The 16,490-nt window shown below is 34.3% G+C and overlaps 1 protein-coding gene and 1 non-coding gene across 2 annotated transcripts in view; both read right to left on the reverse strand.

Annotated features, from left to right (window-relative positions):
- Positions 1-1,916: 1,916 nt before the first annotated feature.
- CRISPLD1 (cysteine rich secretory protein LCCL domain containing 1) overlaps positions 1,917-16,490 on the reverse strand; it is a 43,541-nt gene continuing 28,967 nt past the window's right edge. Inside the window, 8 exon segments of the mRNA XM_006185862.2 lie at positions 1,917-3,029; positions 5,756-5,886; positions 9,016-9,091; positions 13,664-13,736; positions 13,839-13,882; positions 15,594-15,724; positions 15,926-15,992; positions 16,102-16,162. Of these exon segments, the coding sequence (XP_006185924.1) occupies positions 2,978-3,029; positions 5,756-5,886; positions 9,016-9,091; positions 13,664-13,736; positions 13,839-13,882; positions 15,594-15,724; positions 15,926-15,992; positions 16,102-16,162 (635 nt within the window). The 3' untranslated portion in view covers positions 1,917-2,977.
- LOC116660542 lies at positions 16,302-16,465 on the reverse strand. Its single transcript, XR_004316140.1, has one exon. It is a non-coding gene; the product is annotated as a U1 spliceosomal RNA (small nuclear RNA).

Raw genomic sequence — 16,490 nt, forward strand, 5'->3', positions numbered from 1 at the left:
CCTCAGATAAGTGTTTTAAATCAACCTCAACAGTGTAATTCTTTGTGCAATAAATTCGCTTAAACCCCAAATCTGATGTTAGTACGTTTGTGAAAACTACAGCTCTGTTTCTTTGCTTAACTGAGCATGTTCTTCAAAAGAGTTTATATTTCTTTTAAGAACACTGTAGGAATGCAAGAGAAAAGTCAAGATTTCAATACAATATTGAACAGAAAATATACATTATAACGTATAAGCTATCAAACAGATTAAGAGAAAAGTTTTGATTACTCTGCTTTGCTTGAAGTGCACAATTTTTATTAGATGCAGAACATTAAGGTCATAATTAACTCGTGGTCTTTGAAAGCTAAAATAATGATATTAATACTGTTATATAAGCCTTGACCTGTTTTAATTCCACATTTGGAATGTTTATCATAAACAATTTTAATTAGCTGTATTTTATCTTCTGCTGTGATAACATGTACAATGTTTATTTACGTCATCAAGAATAAAATTAGGAACATTTATTATATACTACTACTTATAGAAGGTAAAAATTACTGTATCTCTGGGGTAGAGAGATGGATAAGAATATTACTATTCGCAAGGAGCTTATCTTTAAAGAAATAAATATAGTACAAGGCAAAATTTAAAAATTAGTATGAGTAAATTAAGAGGGCATATTAGAGAGCATTATTTTATTCTTACTGGGAGAATTGCAGAAAATTCCCTGGAGGATTTCACATTTAGTTAGCTGCTGAAGGATCAGTAGTCTAGTATGACAGGTGCACACTTTCCCCAAGATAAGTAACAAAAATGATATTAAAAATAAAAACTAACATATTGACCACATATTATGGGTTTAATGTTCTTGTAAGTACATTATACATAGCATCTCAGTTAACCCTTAAAACAATCCCTATGAGGTATTATTTGTCCCATTTTTCAGGTGAGGTAACTAAAATAGAAAATAATTTAGCTTACTCCAGGCCACACCTTGTCACTGCAAAGCTATATGGAGCAAGGCTACAGAGGTTCTTAAATGCTTTTGGAAGGTGATTTGGTTTTCTTAAATAATGGAGACTTATGGAAGAGAGTAATTCCAGTACAGAATAAATGATGCACTGGAAAGGAATGGAGTGGAACAAAACGAAAAGTCTCCAGTTGTTGACATTGCAATAGTACAGAAAACATGATGAGTAGCTAAACTAGAGACAAACATAAAAATTGTTATACTGACAGACCTAATGGGGTTTCCTTATGGCTGGGGGAGCAGTGAGGAACAGAAGATGAATCTGACTAAAGTTTACATTTCAACCACAGTATTTAAGAAGGTGTACCTGTCTTTGAGGGAAAAAAAAGTTTTCACAAAATTTGCTAACTTTTGCAATTTTTAATATATAAATGGTGACTTTTTGATTACCTGTATTTTGAACCCATTTCCAGCCAATATTGACAACTGATCATGATGTTGGTCTCTTCACAATTTGCTCTCCAGCAGCTGTTCATGTGAACCCCTTTTCTTTCCTTTTTTTTGGTATTATCCTGCTCTCTTGCTTTCTCTGATCCTTGTGTGTAATTTTTCTCTTTTATCTGCTCGTAAATGCCCACTTATCTACTTTCTAAAAAAATGTGAAGTATTTGTTGTCAATTCTTTTATAATCACTTTGTAGCTTTCACATTCTTTCCTTCTAGTTTATAAATTAACCTCTCCCCTTCCCCAAATTTCCTTTGATATAATGCTTCTAAATATATGACTGTCTTCTCTTTCACAAACAAATACCAAAATAATCAGCGTGGCTTTCCCCACATCTGATTAGGGGTGCTGATTATATTAATGTCAATAAGCCAAATTTAAAAAGACTTGATAATTTTGTTACCCGAAAATAACTTCTAAGTCAAAGTAAGGATACAAAGGGGACTGAAACAACACATTGAAATATGATTAATTTTAATATGTTTTCAAGGAAAGAGTAAATTCACCAGCAGAAAAAAAATGATCAAAGTTAACATTTTACAGATTTTCAGTCTCAAAGCACAATACATATTTCATACAAATATATCACCATTATAGGTACCATAATATGGCAACATTTATACACAAGGCCATTTACCATTAAGAAAATTCAGTGGCAATGGTGATGCAATGCATTAGTTCATCTTTGTTAAACTTTCTGCTATTATACTTCCTGGCCTGCAGGAGTATTTGCCAGGATCCAAAAGGAAATGTGTGACCTCAGTTTGAACAATGCATAGAAAGCTCTGGTTGCCCACACTTCACCCTCTATTTACTATGTGACCACTAGAAATGTTTTTGTATCACTACCCTGACTTCATTCCATTTACTATTAAGGCCATTCCCAAGGAATCAAACATTTGTACAGATTCACTTGTATATTATGGAATTATTTTATAAAAAAATAAGTGCAATATCAGGACTTAATATTCTATATGCCTAGACTTAATAAAAGAGAAAACCTATACAGGTATTATGTAGAAAATAATTTGATATATATGGAATAGGTAATCATAGCATTGAACTGGGGAAAACGTAGTACGTTTTTGTCATTTTTATAGTTATTATTTCCGTTATTATTGTTTTTAAATGCACCAGAAGATTTACTGAGGGCCATTCACATTCAATGTTTAGATTCATTTTATTAGTGGCATATACAAAGCACCGTATCATATCATATATGAAATGTAGAACAATTATGACTACCTAGTTAACTGTAAAAAATAACTGCTAAGAAAATATAGCAATATTTAACACAGGATTTCTCAAACCATTACATATTCATTACTTTTCCCAAAGCTAATAATGTCCCATGTTTATTTTACAGACAAAGTCTATCAAGATTTATAGGCATTTTGGCACTTTTAGGGGGGCTGAAAATAGTTGATATCTTCTGTACAGTAATGTTACAGTTTTATACAAAATTCAGAAATATGGCATTTGGAATAGTCTTTATGATTCTCTTCCAAGTGTTCCATTTCACACAACAGCAAATACTCTGAATGCCTTTCCTCCTGGGGGATTCTGTAAACTGCAAAAAATACACAAAGTATATTGATGTCATCTCCACATGTAGTCCTTCAAACAAATCATGCTCTCTTATGACAGTCAAGAAAGTCGCTCTATGAATCCAGATGGCCGACTTTCTTAGACTCCCGTAATTTATAGCTATTGGAAAGCTTGAGTGAGGGTGATGTAATTCTTTAAATCATGGCTGTATGCTGACTGCAAGTTTACTAAAGAAATTTAAGGTGCATAGGAAATTATAATTTCCTAAGCCTGACAAAATTTAAATTATAAAGTTAGTATACTTATTAATATTTTTAAGACTATGGCTTCAAAAAAGTTTTACTGAGGAAATTTAATGGTCAAATCTGAAAGGTCCTAAGAATTTCTTCACTGAAGTGGAAACACACACACACACACACACACACACATACACAGTACTCAAGTTCATTTCAGAGGTATTTGAAAACAGAACTTTAAAGCAATACAGAATCATCCTTTTTACTCTTTATTAAATTATTTGTATTTTATTTGATAATACTAATCAAGGTATATGTTTTGTTTAAATACCTCAAGTTAAAACCAGGTTGACAATGCCATTAATCAATATTTATTCTAATACAGTGTAAACTTTTAAAGTTTATATTTTTGCATAAGGTTTTAATTTTCTTAATAATATAAAAAACTATTAGAGATAAACACAATAAATGCTAAGAGCAAGACAAAATGCAATTTCTTTTATATAGTTATTCATGTACAAGATAAGAAAGAGAATTTTTAGAATGAAGAAGAGATGAGAACATCACAAGTGTATACACACAACATTACACAATAAACACACACAGGCACCAGGTTTTTCATACAAGCAGATGGCCAACTGAAAGTCATTTATGTTTGTAGGAAACAGGTAGACAATGTGTCCCAGAAAGCAAATGTGTTTGGTGCTTCTTCTTTATACACAGTGAAACATTGGAAAAATACATATTTCTAAACCTCCAGAACTAGTGCTGAATCTGAGTTCTGACTGACTAGTTATGTGACCTTGGGCACATCATTTAACCTCTCTGAGCCTCAATTAACATGTCTGTAAATTAGGGTTTATAGAACCAGCTTTATAAGGCTATTAGTGGAGCTGAGTTAATATAATTAAAAGGTCCAAAAGCATCTGGAAAATTCATGGCAAGTGTTCAAAAAAAATATTTTTCTCAGTTTTCTTAGAATGTCATCTATCTTATAGTTTTAAAATAAACTTAAGAAATATGACAGGTAAGTGAAACCACATCACTCAGTTCAGCTTATGAAACTGCAATCATACTCAATAACTCAAGAATCTACTTTATATATCATATTTAGTATCCATGTGTATAGATAAACATATGGGGGGAGAGAAATGGAGAGAGAGAGGGATGGAGCAAGGGTGTGTGTGAGGAGCGAGCTCTGCGTGTTTTTCATTTCAGAGAAGAAATTCTTAGGATCTCAGCTTTGTCCATTAAATTTCCTCACTAAAATTTTTCTTGAAACTATAGATGTTAAAAATATAAGTATGATGGCAATATAATCTAAATTTTGTCAGACTTGGGAAATGGTAAGCACTCTGGGGTATTGCTATGAGCCTGATGAGCCAGGTGTAGAGAAGTCACCTTCTTAACAACGGCTCCTTGATACAGTTTCATCTGAAAAGAGATGCTAGGGGGAGGGTGTAGCTTAGTGGTAGAGCACATGCTTAGCATGCACAAGGTCCTGGCTTCAATTCCCTGTACCTCTACTGAAAAATTTAAAAATGAAAAATTAATTAAAAATACATAAAGAATAACATACATAAAATAGAGTTAAGCAGCGAAACAAAACCAAAAAGGAAAATAGATGCTAAACACAAAGCTGTCATGTAACAAAGATGGCACCCAGATGCTCATGTGGAAGGCAATCTAGACACTCTGCATGGTGCACCTTTTGGTGTCCTTTAGAGAAATTTTACCATTGTATAAACCCTCCATTGGCAATTTTGAAGAACCCAGTAAATGTGTAAAAGTTAGGGACTTTTTTGTATCTATACAAAATACATGGGACTTCATATTACCTCCACAAGTACCAAGGATTTGAAAAATCATTGCAGTTTTTTTTCTCTTAACTTTTATTAAGTCACATGAATTTTATCCAACCACTAAATATATGACACCAAATACAAGATGACCTGAAAGAGTTCATTTATATCGTACTAGGCATCCAACTTCCTATCAAAAAGAGAATCTGGTTCCAGGGAAAATCAGACTCATTGTTTGTGTCAAATACTCTGTCAGAGAACTGGATTAGAGAAATATTCAGTGCCTTGCTCACCTAGAAAGAATTACATATAAAAACTAATCTAGAAAATCCAAAAGAGGATGAAAGAAATTTCCTTATTATAAGATCAATTAACAAAAGAGTGGTTCTGATCGTAATCCGATTTTCACGTTGATTTTTATAAGCCTGCAGGAGACAGGCACCTCTGGTACTACAGCTTCTCCCATCCCTGGAAGACCTACTATTACACAGTGTGCAAAGGACACACACCAGCTCAGTCATGAAACTTCAAACCCACACTAAAGCCAGATGGTTGTAAAACAAGCATAGGGATAGATGATATAGATAGATAGATAGATAGATAGATAGATAGATAGATAGATAGATAGATAGGTAGATAGGTAGATAGATAGATAAGTTTATCTAAATATTTGGATATACTTTTATAAATATACACATTTATGTATTTACCTTTCTGAGAAGATTCCATTCTGAAAAGAAGCAGTGTAAGTCTTTCTTTTGTCCACAGGCATAATGTCAACATAACCACCATGATTTCGAACCACCCCAGCATGTACTGCTGCTCTGCAGATACTGGACAGCTGAGGGAGCAAGGAAAAACCCATCACTGTTAGGAAATGTCTGCTGAACCTGGTCAGCCTACTCTCCTGGTCGCTGACATCTGTCTCTATATGGATACCCAGTGAGCAGCTGCGGGATGTTTTGTATGTAAAGAAATGTTTCGAAAGTCACAAAGTTGAGGCCAATTTTGAGCAAGTCAGATCTGAAGGCAGATCTTAAGGGTGACGGCAATGATAAGATGCCTTCACCATCTAATCTGTCCAGACAGCAAGCTTTTACTTTTGTTGAAGCAATAAAATGCAAATTCGCTCCTTTTATCTCTTCAAGGGCCTATTTCTTATTCTTAAATTTCAGCCTTTTGCTAATGCCTACTCGAGTCACTCTGACCAAATGTTCACAGGTTGGATTATCTGGACCTCATTTATATTGTTTTGACTTAAAGAAACGCAAACATAGTTCTGTATATCTTTAGTCCCTTTTCCAAAATACAGGCATATATTAAATGGAGAGGTTTTTCCTATTAGATAATATAATCTGCCCAGAGAAAACGTGCCCAAAATAGTAACCCCCGCAAAAAAAATACGAAGAACGAACATAGCTTCTGCCTAGATTTGCAACGTTCATGACTCTCATCTGACATGAAGTACTCAGAAAGTTCTATTTTTGCATTGTATCAGTTACAGAATCTGAGCTGAACAGAATTTCTATAAAGGAGAAAACGGTTTCCTTTTTTTTTTTTTACACAACTGAGTTCTAGAAGTCAACTCCTTTGGTCAATTAAAGTCTTCTGCAGATTGTAACAGTGGCATTCATCCAAATATTCTACCAAAATTTGTCAGCAGCTGAGTATAGCTTGAGGAAATCCCACAAAATGAAACACTTGAACTGTTTCAGGATAAAGCAATCCACCTCGTATCCCCACGGGTCCTTTCTGATCCCGCTGGTGCGTTCTTATCTCACTCACATGTGAGTGACTTAATGTGCTTTTTTAAGTTCACATAAGCATGTGCATCTTATGTGACCTTGCTTTATTACTGTGCTCTGAACTCTGTAGCATCAGTCAGTATTTATTAGATCAGAGACCGAATGCCAAGCTGTTTAATCCTTTTCATGTTTTTGCTATATCACAAAATACCATACACCTAAAACCCCATATCCTTACTCTGAGAAAGCAGTTTATTCACCATTTAAAGTCCCGCACAGAATTAACATTTGTGTCCAATATGGTTCATAACAGATGGAATTAAAAATAACTCTGGACACATTTCAGTATTTATCCTGTTCTGTTAAAAGGGTATTATCAGCATTTTTCCCAAGGCAATAAGAGTGCTTAGATACAACATTCACTAAATCCGAGCACTTAATATGGTTCAAAACTATTGTTTTGCCATAACTATGCAGTCAGCAGGCATTCCGATTTGAGTTCAAAGGTCAGAAGAGATTTTCTTTTTCTACTCACACTTTGTAAGAATTAATGTATCACAAAAAGAAAGGCTACATCTGTGAAAACAGTGGAACATTTTTAATAAATGCAGAAATTAACTTCATCTGTAATGAATGAGAAATGAAAGCTTAAAGTAATAGAATGTACAAGTTCTAACTCTACAGATGGAGAGAGAGAGAAAGAAAAGATGGGGGAGGGAGGGAGATTGGTAGATTGTTTCTCATTTTTTCCGAATCTTGTATTTAAAAAGATAATGTAGGGGACAGAAAGATTGATTGATTAACAAATGGTTGAATCTCTGACTCTGTACTTAGCACATATAAGAAATTTTTACATTTCCAAATTCTTCCACATAGTAAAACATAATTCCTTACCCCATTTCCTGAGGTAGGAAGATAAAATGATCTCAGGTTCTAACAAAGGTTCTAACAAAACCTTAACTCTAGCAAAGACATGGCTTATAGGTATAGAAATGTATAGGATATTTTGGAGCTGGGAGAGAGACTTGAGTTTTGGAGAATCATTTTAAATGTAAAGCTGAACTGGAAAAGAAAAAAAACAAACTGGACCTAAATGAACTCACCAAGAGAAATAAGGTGGTAACACACACATTTCAGGCCTCTCTTCACAATCATATTTCCATATTATTCTTTTTTTTTATCTAGATAGTTTTTTTTTAATTTTTTCTTTTCAATTGAAGAATAGTCAGTTACAATGTGTCAATTTCTGGTGCAGAGCATAATGTCCCAGTCATGCCTATACATACATATATTTGTTTTCATATTCTTTTTCATTAAAGGTTATTCTATTAAATAAGTGCATCAAGAATATATTTCTTAAATTTGTTTTTATAACTCTTTGGATTAGATATTGATAGTGGTTTCCAAATGTCTGCCACATAGAATCTAAACTCATCAGCATGTATGTAGACTCTCCAATTACATGTTTCAAGAGCCGGACTCCTCCCTCCATCCCTCACTAAATTGGCTGCAGCCCCTTTTAGCTTCAATTCTCACCAGCTCAGATACAAGCAAGCCTACATGCTATGTCCACTTCCAGCTCACTCACTGTCACCTCCATGTCTTTGTAGATGCCATTTACCCTGCCTAGAATGTGCACTAATCCTCTTGACCAACCCACCCTTGAGACCTGGATCAAAAAGCACTTATCCACACTGAAGCCATCACAGCTAATCTTCCTGGTCCAGCCCCACCCTAGCTCTGTCATCCATTACAAGACACCTCAAGTGGTTTCCTTCTGTATGTATTTTAATATTACCTGTTTTTGATTCTATGCTACTTTTTTAAACACCCATTTGAAAGTGGCGATATTGTTCAGACATTAGACAAACTCTTAATTATCCAGTTTATACTTCAAATACTTAAGAACTAAAAGGAAGGTTAAAGAAAAGTAAAATGCTTTTTCCTTCCCAAGGATGTGTCCAAACTATTTAATTCAGTGTCTAAGATACATGGATAAGGTATGAAGAAAAAATTAGTCAAAATTAATGATTCTGCAAGCATATTGCACACAGATATTCATTTTTAGTGTTACTGATGATTGACTCTTCTGAATATATATATATATATCGACACAGAATCTGTTCCTTTTTCTGGGTATAATGTACATATATACATTTAAACATACATGTGCATGTACATATAGACGGATAGATACTGAGAGTTGCACAAATTAGGATACTTACATCAGAATAAATTCGAGTTCCAATTACACGAGCATAATGTGGATTCGCCTGCATACAGTTACGAGGACAATATACTCTGAAAAATGAATATATTTATTTATATTTATAAATATTAAGTAGCTGGTTATTTCAGTCTTTTTTTCTTAGTAAGACCACAGACATGCATACCCAAAAGTAAAGTCAGCATTCTAAACTCTACTCTTTTTTTCAATGGAAGTACAGCTGATGTACAACATTATACAAGGTACAGGTGTACAATATGGTGATTCACAATTTTTAAAGCTTATACCCCATTTATAGTTATCATAAAATGTTAGCTATATTCCCTGTGTTGTACAATATACCCTTGTATTGTATTTTATACCTAATAGTTTGTACCTCTTAATCCCCTACCCTGTATTGCCCCTCTCAAGTCCCTCTCAACACTGGTAACCACCAGTTTGTTCTCTGGATCTGTGAGTTTGTTTCTTTTTTGTTATATTCACTAGTTGGTTGTAATCTTTTAGACTCCACACATGAGTGTATCACACAGTATGTCCTTCTCTGTCCCACGTGTTCCACTTAGCATAATACCCTCCAAGTCCATCCATGTTATTGCAAATGGCAATTTTTTTTTTTTTTACTTCTAAGGGCCTCTCTCCTTACATTACAGATGGCCATCTTCTCCCTGTGTCTTTTCACATTGCAAATGGCAAATTTTCATTCTTTTTTCTAGCTAAATAGTATTCCGTGTGTGTGTGTGTGTGTGTGTGTGTGTGTGTGTGTGTGTGTATTTATACACATTTTTTTCCTTCTAAAATAGGTCAGTTGTACAAGCCAGGCAGTAGACACAGTTGTTTCTGCTTACTTTATCCATTTCCAGCTTTTGGCACAAATGTGGTTTTTTTTCTCTTTTTCTTTCTTTCTTTTTTTTAAATTTAGCCAGGAACCTTTCTAATTTGGGGATTCAAAGCAGAAGGAAACATCAGAGAGTACCCCTGTCTCAGTATCTGGGAATTTGGTACCCCATGTGGCTGCAAAAGTTAGTGAACATGTAACTTGGAAAAACCGAATCACTGTCTGCCTCACACATCTCAGTTTCTTTGGTGTCTCATCCAATTTCATGGTTTTAATTATCATCTGTAAACTGTCCACTGCCAAATTTGCATCTCCAGGTGGGATCTCTTCTCTTAATTCTAAATGTGTACATCCTACTGTTTATTCAATATCTCCACTTACATCTCAGATTAAGCATGTTTGAAACCAAATTCCTAACCTCCTCCCCCAGCCCCTAAATATCTTCTTTCTGTAGGCTTCCTACAGTAAATTTCAGCTCCATTGTTCAGGTGGTCAGGCCAAAAACATTTATTCTATTTCAACCCCTCTCCTTATCTCAACCTCATGTTCACCCCACTAGCAATTTCTACTTAGGTAAGTTCAGGTCAAAGAAAGACTGCAGGAGCTTTCTTGCAAGTTTGTGTTCTAATCTCTGGTTTTAACACCTTGTTACATACTTGTGAAAATGTAGACAGTGATCTAGTAAACACTGCTTTATTGACAACTTGCTTTTAAGCTTTGAACAAAAGTGCTGACACATTTTAACAGTACCTGCTTTTACATCTTGAGCCTTCCATAGATTTTAAAGATCTAATTGTTTGTAGACACATGTAAAGCAGAATAAGATTTCCAATAACACACACACACACACATAATTTCTACAAGGTTATGGTACTAAATAGTAGAGACAGTTTATTTCGGGCTGTTCTGCCAGCTTTGGAACCTCTTAAGGACGTGACTGTGCGGGTAAATCTTATTTTCTCACCCTCATCTTCAGCTAATTTCCTTTCATGTATCTGCTCTTGGCATTTTTCTCCAGAACAGATTTATGCCTCAGCTTCTTCAAGTGATACGAAATTTTCAAACAGATGTACCAACCATATGTTCCCCAAAAGTTATAAACTGTCATTTAAATAATACCATTATGACCTAATTTATCAAACTACTCAAAATTTCATATGAGAAAAGAAAAGATAACCTTTGTTCCACCACATTTCTAAAATAAAACAAGAGGGAAGCTTTCCAGACTACTGTAGGTCAAAATTATGTATAAATTACCACTTCTACAGACTTGTTATGATAGTGACAGCAAAAATTAAAGTTGAATTTTAATAATTTATATCATTCCTTTATGGAGGATACTTCCCCTCAAGCCAACAAAGAGAAAACTTATTTACTAATATTTTACTTGAATGATTTTGGGGAGGACAACAATATTGCTACAGACTGTTCTCTAGATACAAAATTACTATTTATTGAGCATATACTAGAGGAAGGCTTAATGCTGAATGCTCTACAGAAATTATCCTTTCTATTTGAATATCATAAACCTTGTCACATGGCTGAAATAGGGCCTAGCATAATAATGGTATATAATAAGTATGTAATAAATATTTACAAGTGGATAATTCTAAAATGCTTGCTTTTTTTTCACCATATCATAATGGCAAAATTTACCAGTTTCACCTAGCAATATACCTCTTATTCTCTTTATAAAAATACAAGCTGTAAGTATAGGCATTTGAGAAATGTGGGGAAAAAATTTTTTTAATTTCCTGAGATTCTAAAACACACCACAATTTTAATTAAATTTGTTATCGTTATAAGAGCATAATTTGTAAATCTCTAGTTAGAGGAGAGTGTACTTTTATAATAAACTATTTGGCATTTAATTTATCCATGATCAGATGGTAAAAATATATTTTTCAAACTGTAGGTGAGCCTCAGATTATCCTACACGTTGTATAAACTGCTGATTCCAATAAAAATACATGCTGAAGAATTTAAAACTTCTCAAAGCAGTAGGTACCAAGTTAGCTGACCAGAAATATTACAACAGTATTCTCACAAGAGAGTAGAGACAAACAGATTTGGTTTTTAGAAGGAAACAGGTTAACTATTCTTACCTAAAGGAACTGATTGCTTATATCACTACAGTATCTGTAACTGAGAAACTTCCCACCAATGGAAAAATGAAGTATTTACATCTTAGATCAACATCACAGTATTTTATCCCTTTGCGAACAACTAATTCTCATAATTTAAATGAAACATTGCTTTAATTTTAAAAGGGTAAATGAGGAAACTTCTCCAAAGTAAGTAAACTTTTTCATAAAAAGCGAGCTCCCTCAATTTTTACTAAACTATAGTTTATCAATTATAATCAAGTTTCTAAATCTCATTACTAGTTTTGGAATTAAAATGGGCTTTCTTGGCATTGATGGAGGTAATGTGGAAGGAAGTGAGGCTGGATGAGCAGGGACATACTTCACTTTTCTTATATGGTTATGGCTTACGGCCAGAGTGCTTCTAACTGCTTTCACATTATCTTGCTCAAGATACAGGAAGCCTTTTTCCCCCATTATTTTATAGTAGACAAATTCCATCATAGTATTTTAAATGAGAGAGTACAAAACAAAAATAAAAAAAAGGCAGAAGATAAACTTTTGACTTGCCACAATTAGACTTAGCTAATTTAGCAACTAGGATGACACTGCTTAAAAATACAAGCCATTCCATTTTAGTTTCTGTAGTGAAGTCTTGTTACAGACCGAATGCTTGTGTCCCCTGAATTCATATGCTGAAATACCAATCCCCAATGTGACTGAATTTGGGGATAGAGCCTTCATGGAGGTGATTAAAAGAAGTCATAAGGGCGGGGCCTTTATCTGGAGAGAGAGAGAAAATGCTCCTTCTCCCGTCCCAGCCATGTGAAGGCACAGAGAAAAGCCAGCCACCTGCAAGGACAGTGGCTTCAAGAAGAAGCCTTCAGAAGAAGCCAAACCTGACAATAACTCGACCTTAGGCTTCCAGCCTCCAGAACGGTAAGAAGATAAATTTCTGTCCTTTACACCACCCAGTCTGGGATGTTTTGCTGTAGTAGCCCAAGCTGGCTCAGACAGCACACTGCAGCACATGTGCACACAAACTCTATTACGGCGCAGCACAGGGTACTTGCTGCTGAAATTTATTCTACTGTTAACTACCTGCCTGCAATCTAGAATACTACAGGAAAAAAAATTTTTTCTTTAACTAAGCAGGTAGTTTTTCAGGTTTCCCCATTCCAGAAAGTTCCACTTCAATAAACATGCCACTCTGAAGTGAAAGGTGCGGACAAGTATTGTGCTAAATTGACTGGTCTCATAATCTGGAGGCAAGGCTCAGGTGCGCACACCTCACACCCTGTTTTGGGGAAGGCATCCTGTGAATGACGCACTCGGAGCCTCACCCTGGGGAGAGGGGCCAGCCTGGCCCTGACGTGATCAGCTAAACAGCCCTGCGAGGACCTGACAAGGGCCTGATGTGTTTAACGTACTGGGTGGCCACGCCTGGGAGAGCTGTCAGAATGAAGCAATGAACACGGGATTCTTTCTTTTAAATGTTAAAGTTTTTTGTATAGACAAAAACAAAGAACCCACTTTTTTTGGAGAAAGTGCCTGGAGTGCACGTAGTCTGTCCGTGTGGCCCCACTGCTCCCTGCTGCTTAGCAGTTCAAGACCATATACCCTCTGAGTCCTGGACACACCAGGACTTCAGGCAAAAGCACTTATCCTGGCTGAAAGTCCCATTGTTCACTGGTTGCAAAGGAATGAGGAAATTTAGAAAACAGTACCTGGGGCAATGGGAAGCAGGCTTATGAAATGGACAGAGCTGTTCCACAGTGGTTTCACAAGTGACAGCCTGGACTGGAGAATTCAAACACAAAGCAATTAGCCAATCCTTTGTAAACAAGAACATGCAACAGAATGGTGAAAAAAAAAAAAAAATCAGATGAAGAAAGTGCTGACCTGTTACTTTAGAGACTGTGAAGGAATTAGCAGACTGATATTTGCTGAAGATAAAAACATAAAAATGTCAATCATTTTCTTCTGTGCATGATCATCAACATAAACTCTCCTATTTTTCACATCTATAAATATTTGATTTCTTCTTAAATATTCTTATTTAAATACCTAGTCATGTAGTAGTTTAAGAATCCATCATTTATTTTATGCTAAACTCATATCGTCTTCAAGTAGGAACCAAGTCAATACCATTCTTGATATTAGAGAATGATCTCTTTTCATTATCAGTCTCAAAAACTTATAGATAACAGCATAAAATAATACACGTTTGAATCCATATGTTGGTTTTCTATCAAAATTAAAACTGTCAGTATATTCATTTCCCCTCACCACAGAATCAAACAATTTAATATCACAAAATAATCAATAAAAGGCAGTGTAAAAAGCTACTAAATAATAAATACCTTAAAGGAATGTGCATTATTCACTTTTTGCTCCCCCACTGTATAAAATGTCTACAATAAATGAATGAATTCCTCTTCCTTATGTGTATTATTAAAAAGCAGGTATATACAAATAATATACCATTATATATTTAATTGGCTTATCTATACCCAGATTTCCAGAGAAATACGTATTGCAAAAGGTGAAGCTTATTTGTGATGGTACTTTAATATGACATGCCCTGTAAGTTTCAAGAGAGTTTCTACAATAAACAATAAAAAAACAAGTTAAGAGAAAAAATTAAACAATAGGATAAAAGGTCTTTAATGAAACACCCAGTGTTTGGCTTCCTAAAGCTAATTACTAATATTTATTATTTATTGAAGGTGATTAATAAAGATTTGCTGAATAAGTTAATAAATTAGGTGTTTCTATAAAGCTTTTATGTAAGAGAGTAATTGCTAATGGCTGAAAAACCACGTATCAAGCCTCTGAACAAACTGTATGCATAGGATGTCATTCCACCAATTTTAAAGGATTTTTAATACATTATTTCTTATTGTTATGAATTTCCTACTTTGGAGTTTCACGCAATTGTACAGTTACAAGTGAAGGAAGACTATGTCATATTCCCTAAGAAAAGGCATTCTGTATAAGGCTCAATAAAGTTTTTTTTTACATTAGGAAAGAGAAACTACAAAGATATTTCAAAAGCCTACATGTTTCTACTTTCCATAGAGTACATATGAAAATATATTGTTTTAGAGTAATACATTTAGTATGTCCAATATGACAAACATTTCAAAAGTTAATCAATGCTTTTATGTTGGGTCAAATTACATTTCAACGGACAAAAGAAAGTTGGGATACTATATTACATATTTAGAGACTTTTCAAAGTGCTCTCTTCCCTAGTAATCTAATTTATCTTACTAACAAAGCTATTGTTGCATGAAAAAAATAATTCTCCCAAAACAGGGCAGGAAGAAGTCGCAAATTAATTAACCTTCTCGGGCATTTTCTATCACAGCTGAAAAATGTATTTCTTCACAAAAGGAAAAACTATAAATGTGTACATTTTTAATGAAACTAGAAAATTTGGAGTTTTAGCATGATCTTTATCAGCAAAAGGGTTCAACTTTGAATTCAGATATTCTTTCTTCTTTTTATCCATGAAATTGATATAGTTGAAATGAGCTTCAAAAAGTTACCTCCTCTCTTTTACAAATTAAATTATTCTATGTGTTGCTCTAAAAAAAATAACTCATTGTTACAACTTAAAATCTCTGATCCAAAAGGTTATTTGGGTACTTACCCAATTGTCTGAATACCATTTCTATTGGATTTGATGAAATAATGTTTTCTTCCTTGTCTAGTGATATCCACCCAACCACCATCATTGTCTATTATACCATAATGAATTGCAGCTCTGCAAATGCTGGATTGCTGGGAGAAAAGGAAGGGAGAAAACGATGTTAAAATAATAATAGCTCTGCACAGAACACAACTAGTTACTATTGATATGACTTTAAACAAACACTTCCGAGCAAAATATCTATACTTATAAAAATTATTATATTTCAAATTAAAAATCAAATATTATGTGAAAGGATTCTATCCCCAAATAATTACATTTATAATACTTACCATTTCATAATGTACACTGCCAATAACTTTAGCTTTGCTATCCAAACAGCCAGCAGGACATTCATATCTAAACAAAGGAAATGGGGGACAAAATTTAGCTTCTCCGAATGTCAGTATAAAATGAAAATATTTTTTAAATTTTGTCAGTTAATTTTAAGAGTAATAATAAACATTACCTATTGCAGGTTGTTCCTTTGCACTGATCTCTTAATCTTACTTCACAAGAAACAATTTGAGCTAAAATTTTAAAAATAATAATAATAATTTAGATGATGTAACAGCTGCTCTAATTCATCCCATGCAGTCTAATGCCAAGTTTTTGCTATTCTAAAAATGCAGCTGAATATGCCATCAGTGTAAACTTTAAAGTTTTTTTTAAGGGAAGGTGTGAAAGCAGTCCCCCATTACCACAAGTTATGCAGTCGAGTTTCCCACATTTGGGGAGATCACAGGGGTCAGGACACCCGAAGTGCAATGGCTAAGCCTCACCCTGGGAAAACCACCTTCATGATCGTGGTATCTCCCCTGCCAGGTAATAAACGGTAACATTTTTGTAAACAATGCA

This window comes from Camelus ferus, chromosome 29, assembly GCF_009834535.1.
Source record: "Camelus ferus isolate YT-003-E chromosome 29, BCGSAC_Cfer_1.0, whole genome shotgun sequence".
Classification (NCBI taxonomy): Eukaryota; Metazoa; Chordata; class Mammalia; order Artiodactyla; family Camelidae; genus Camelus; species Camelus ferus.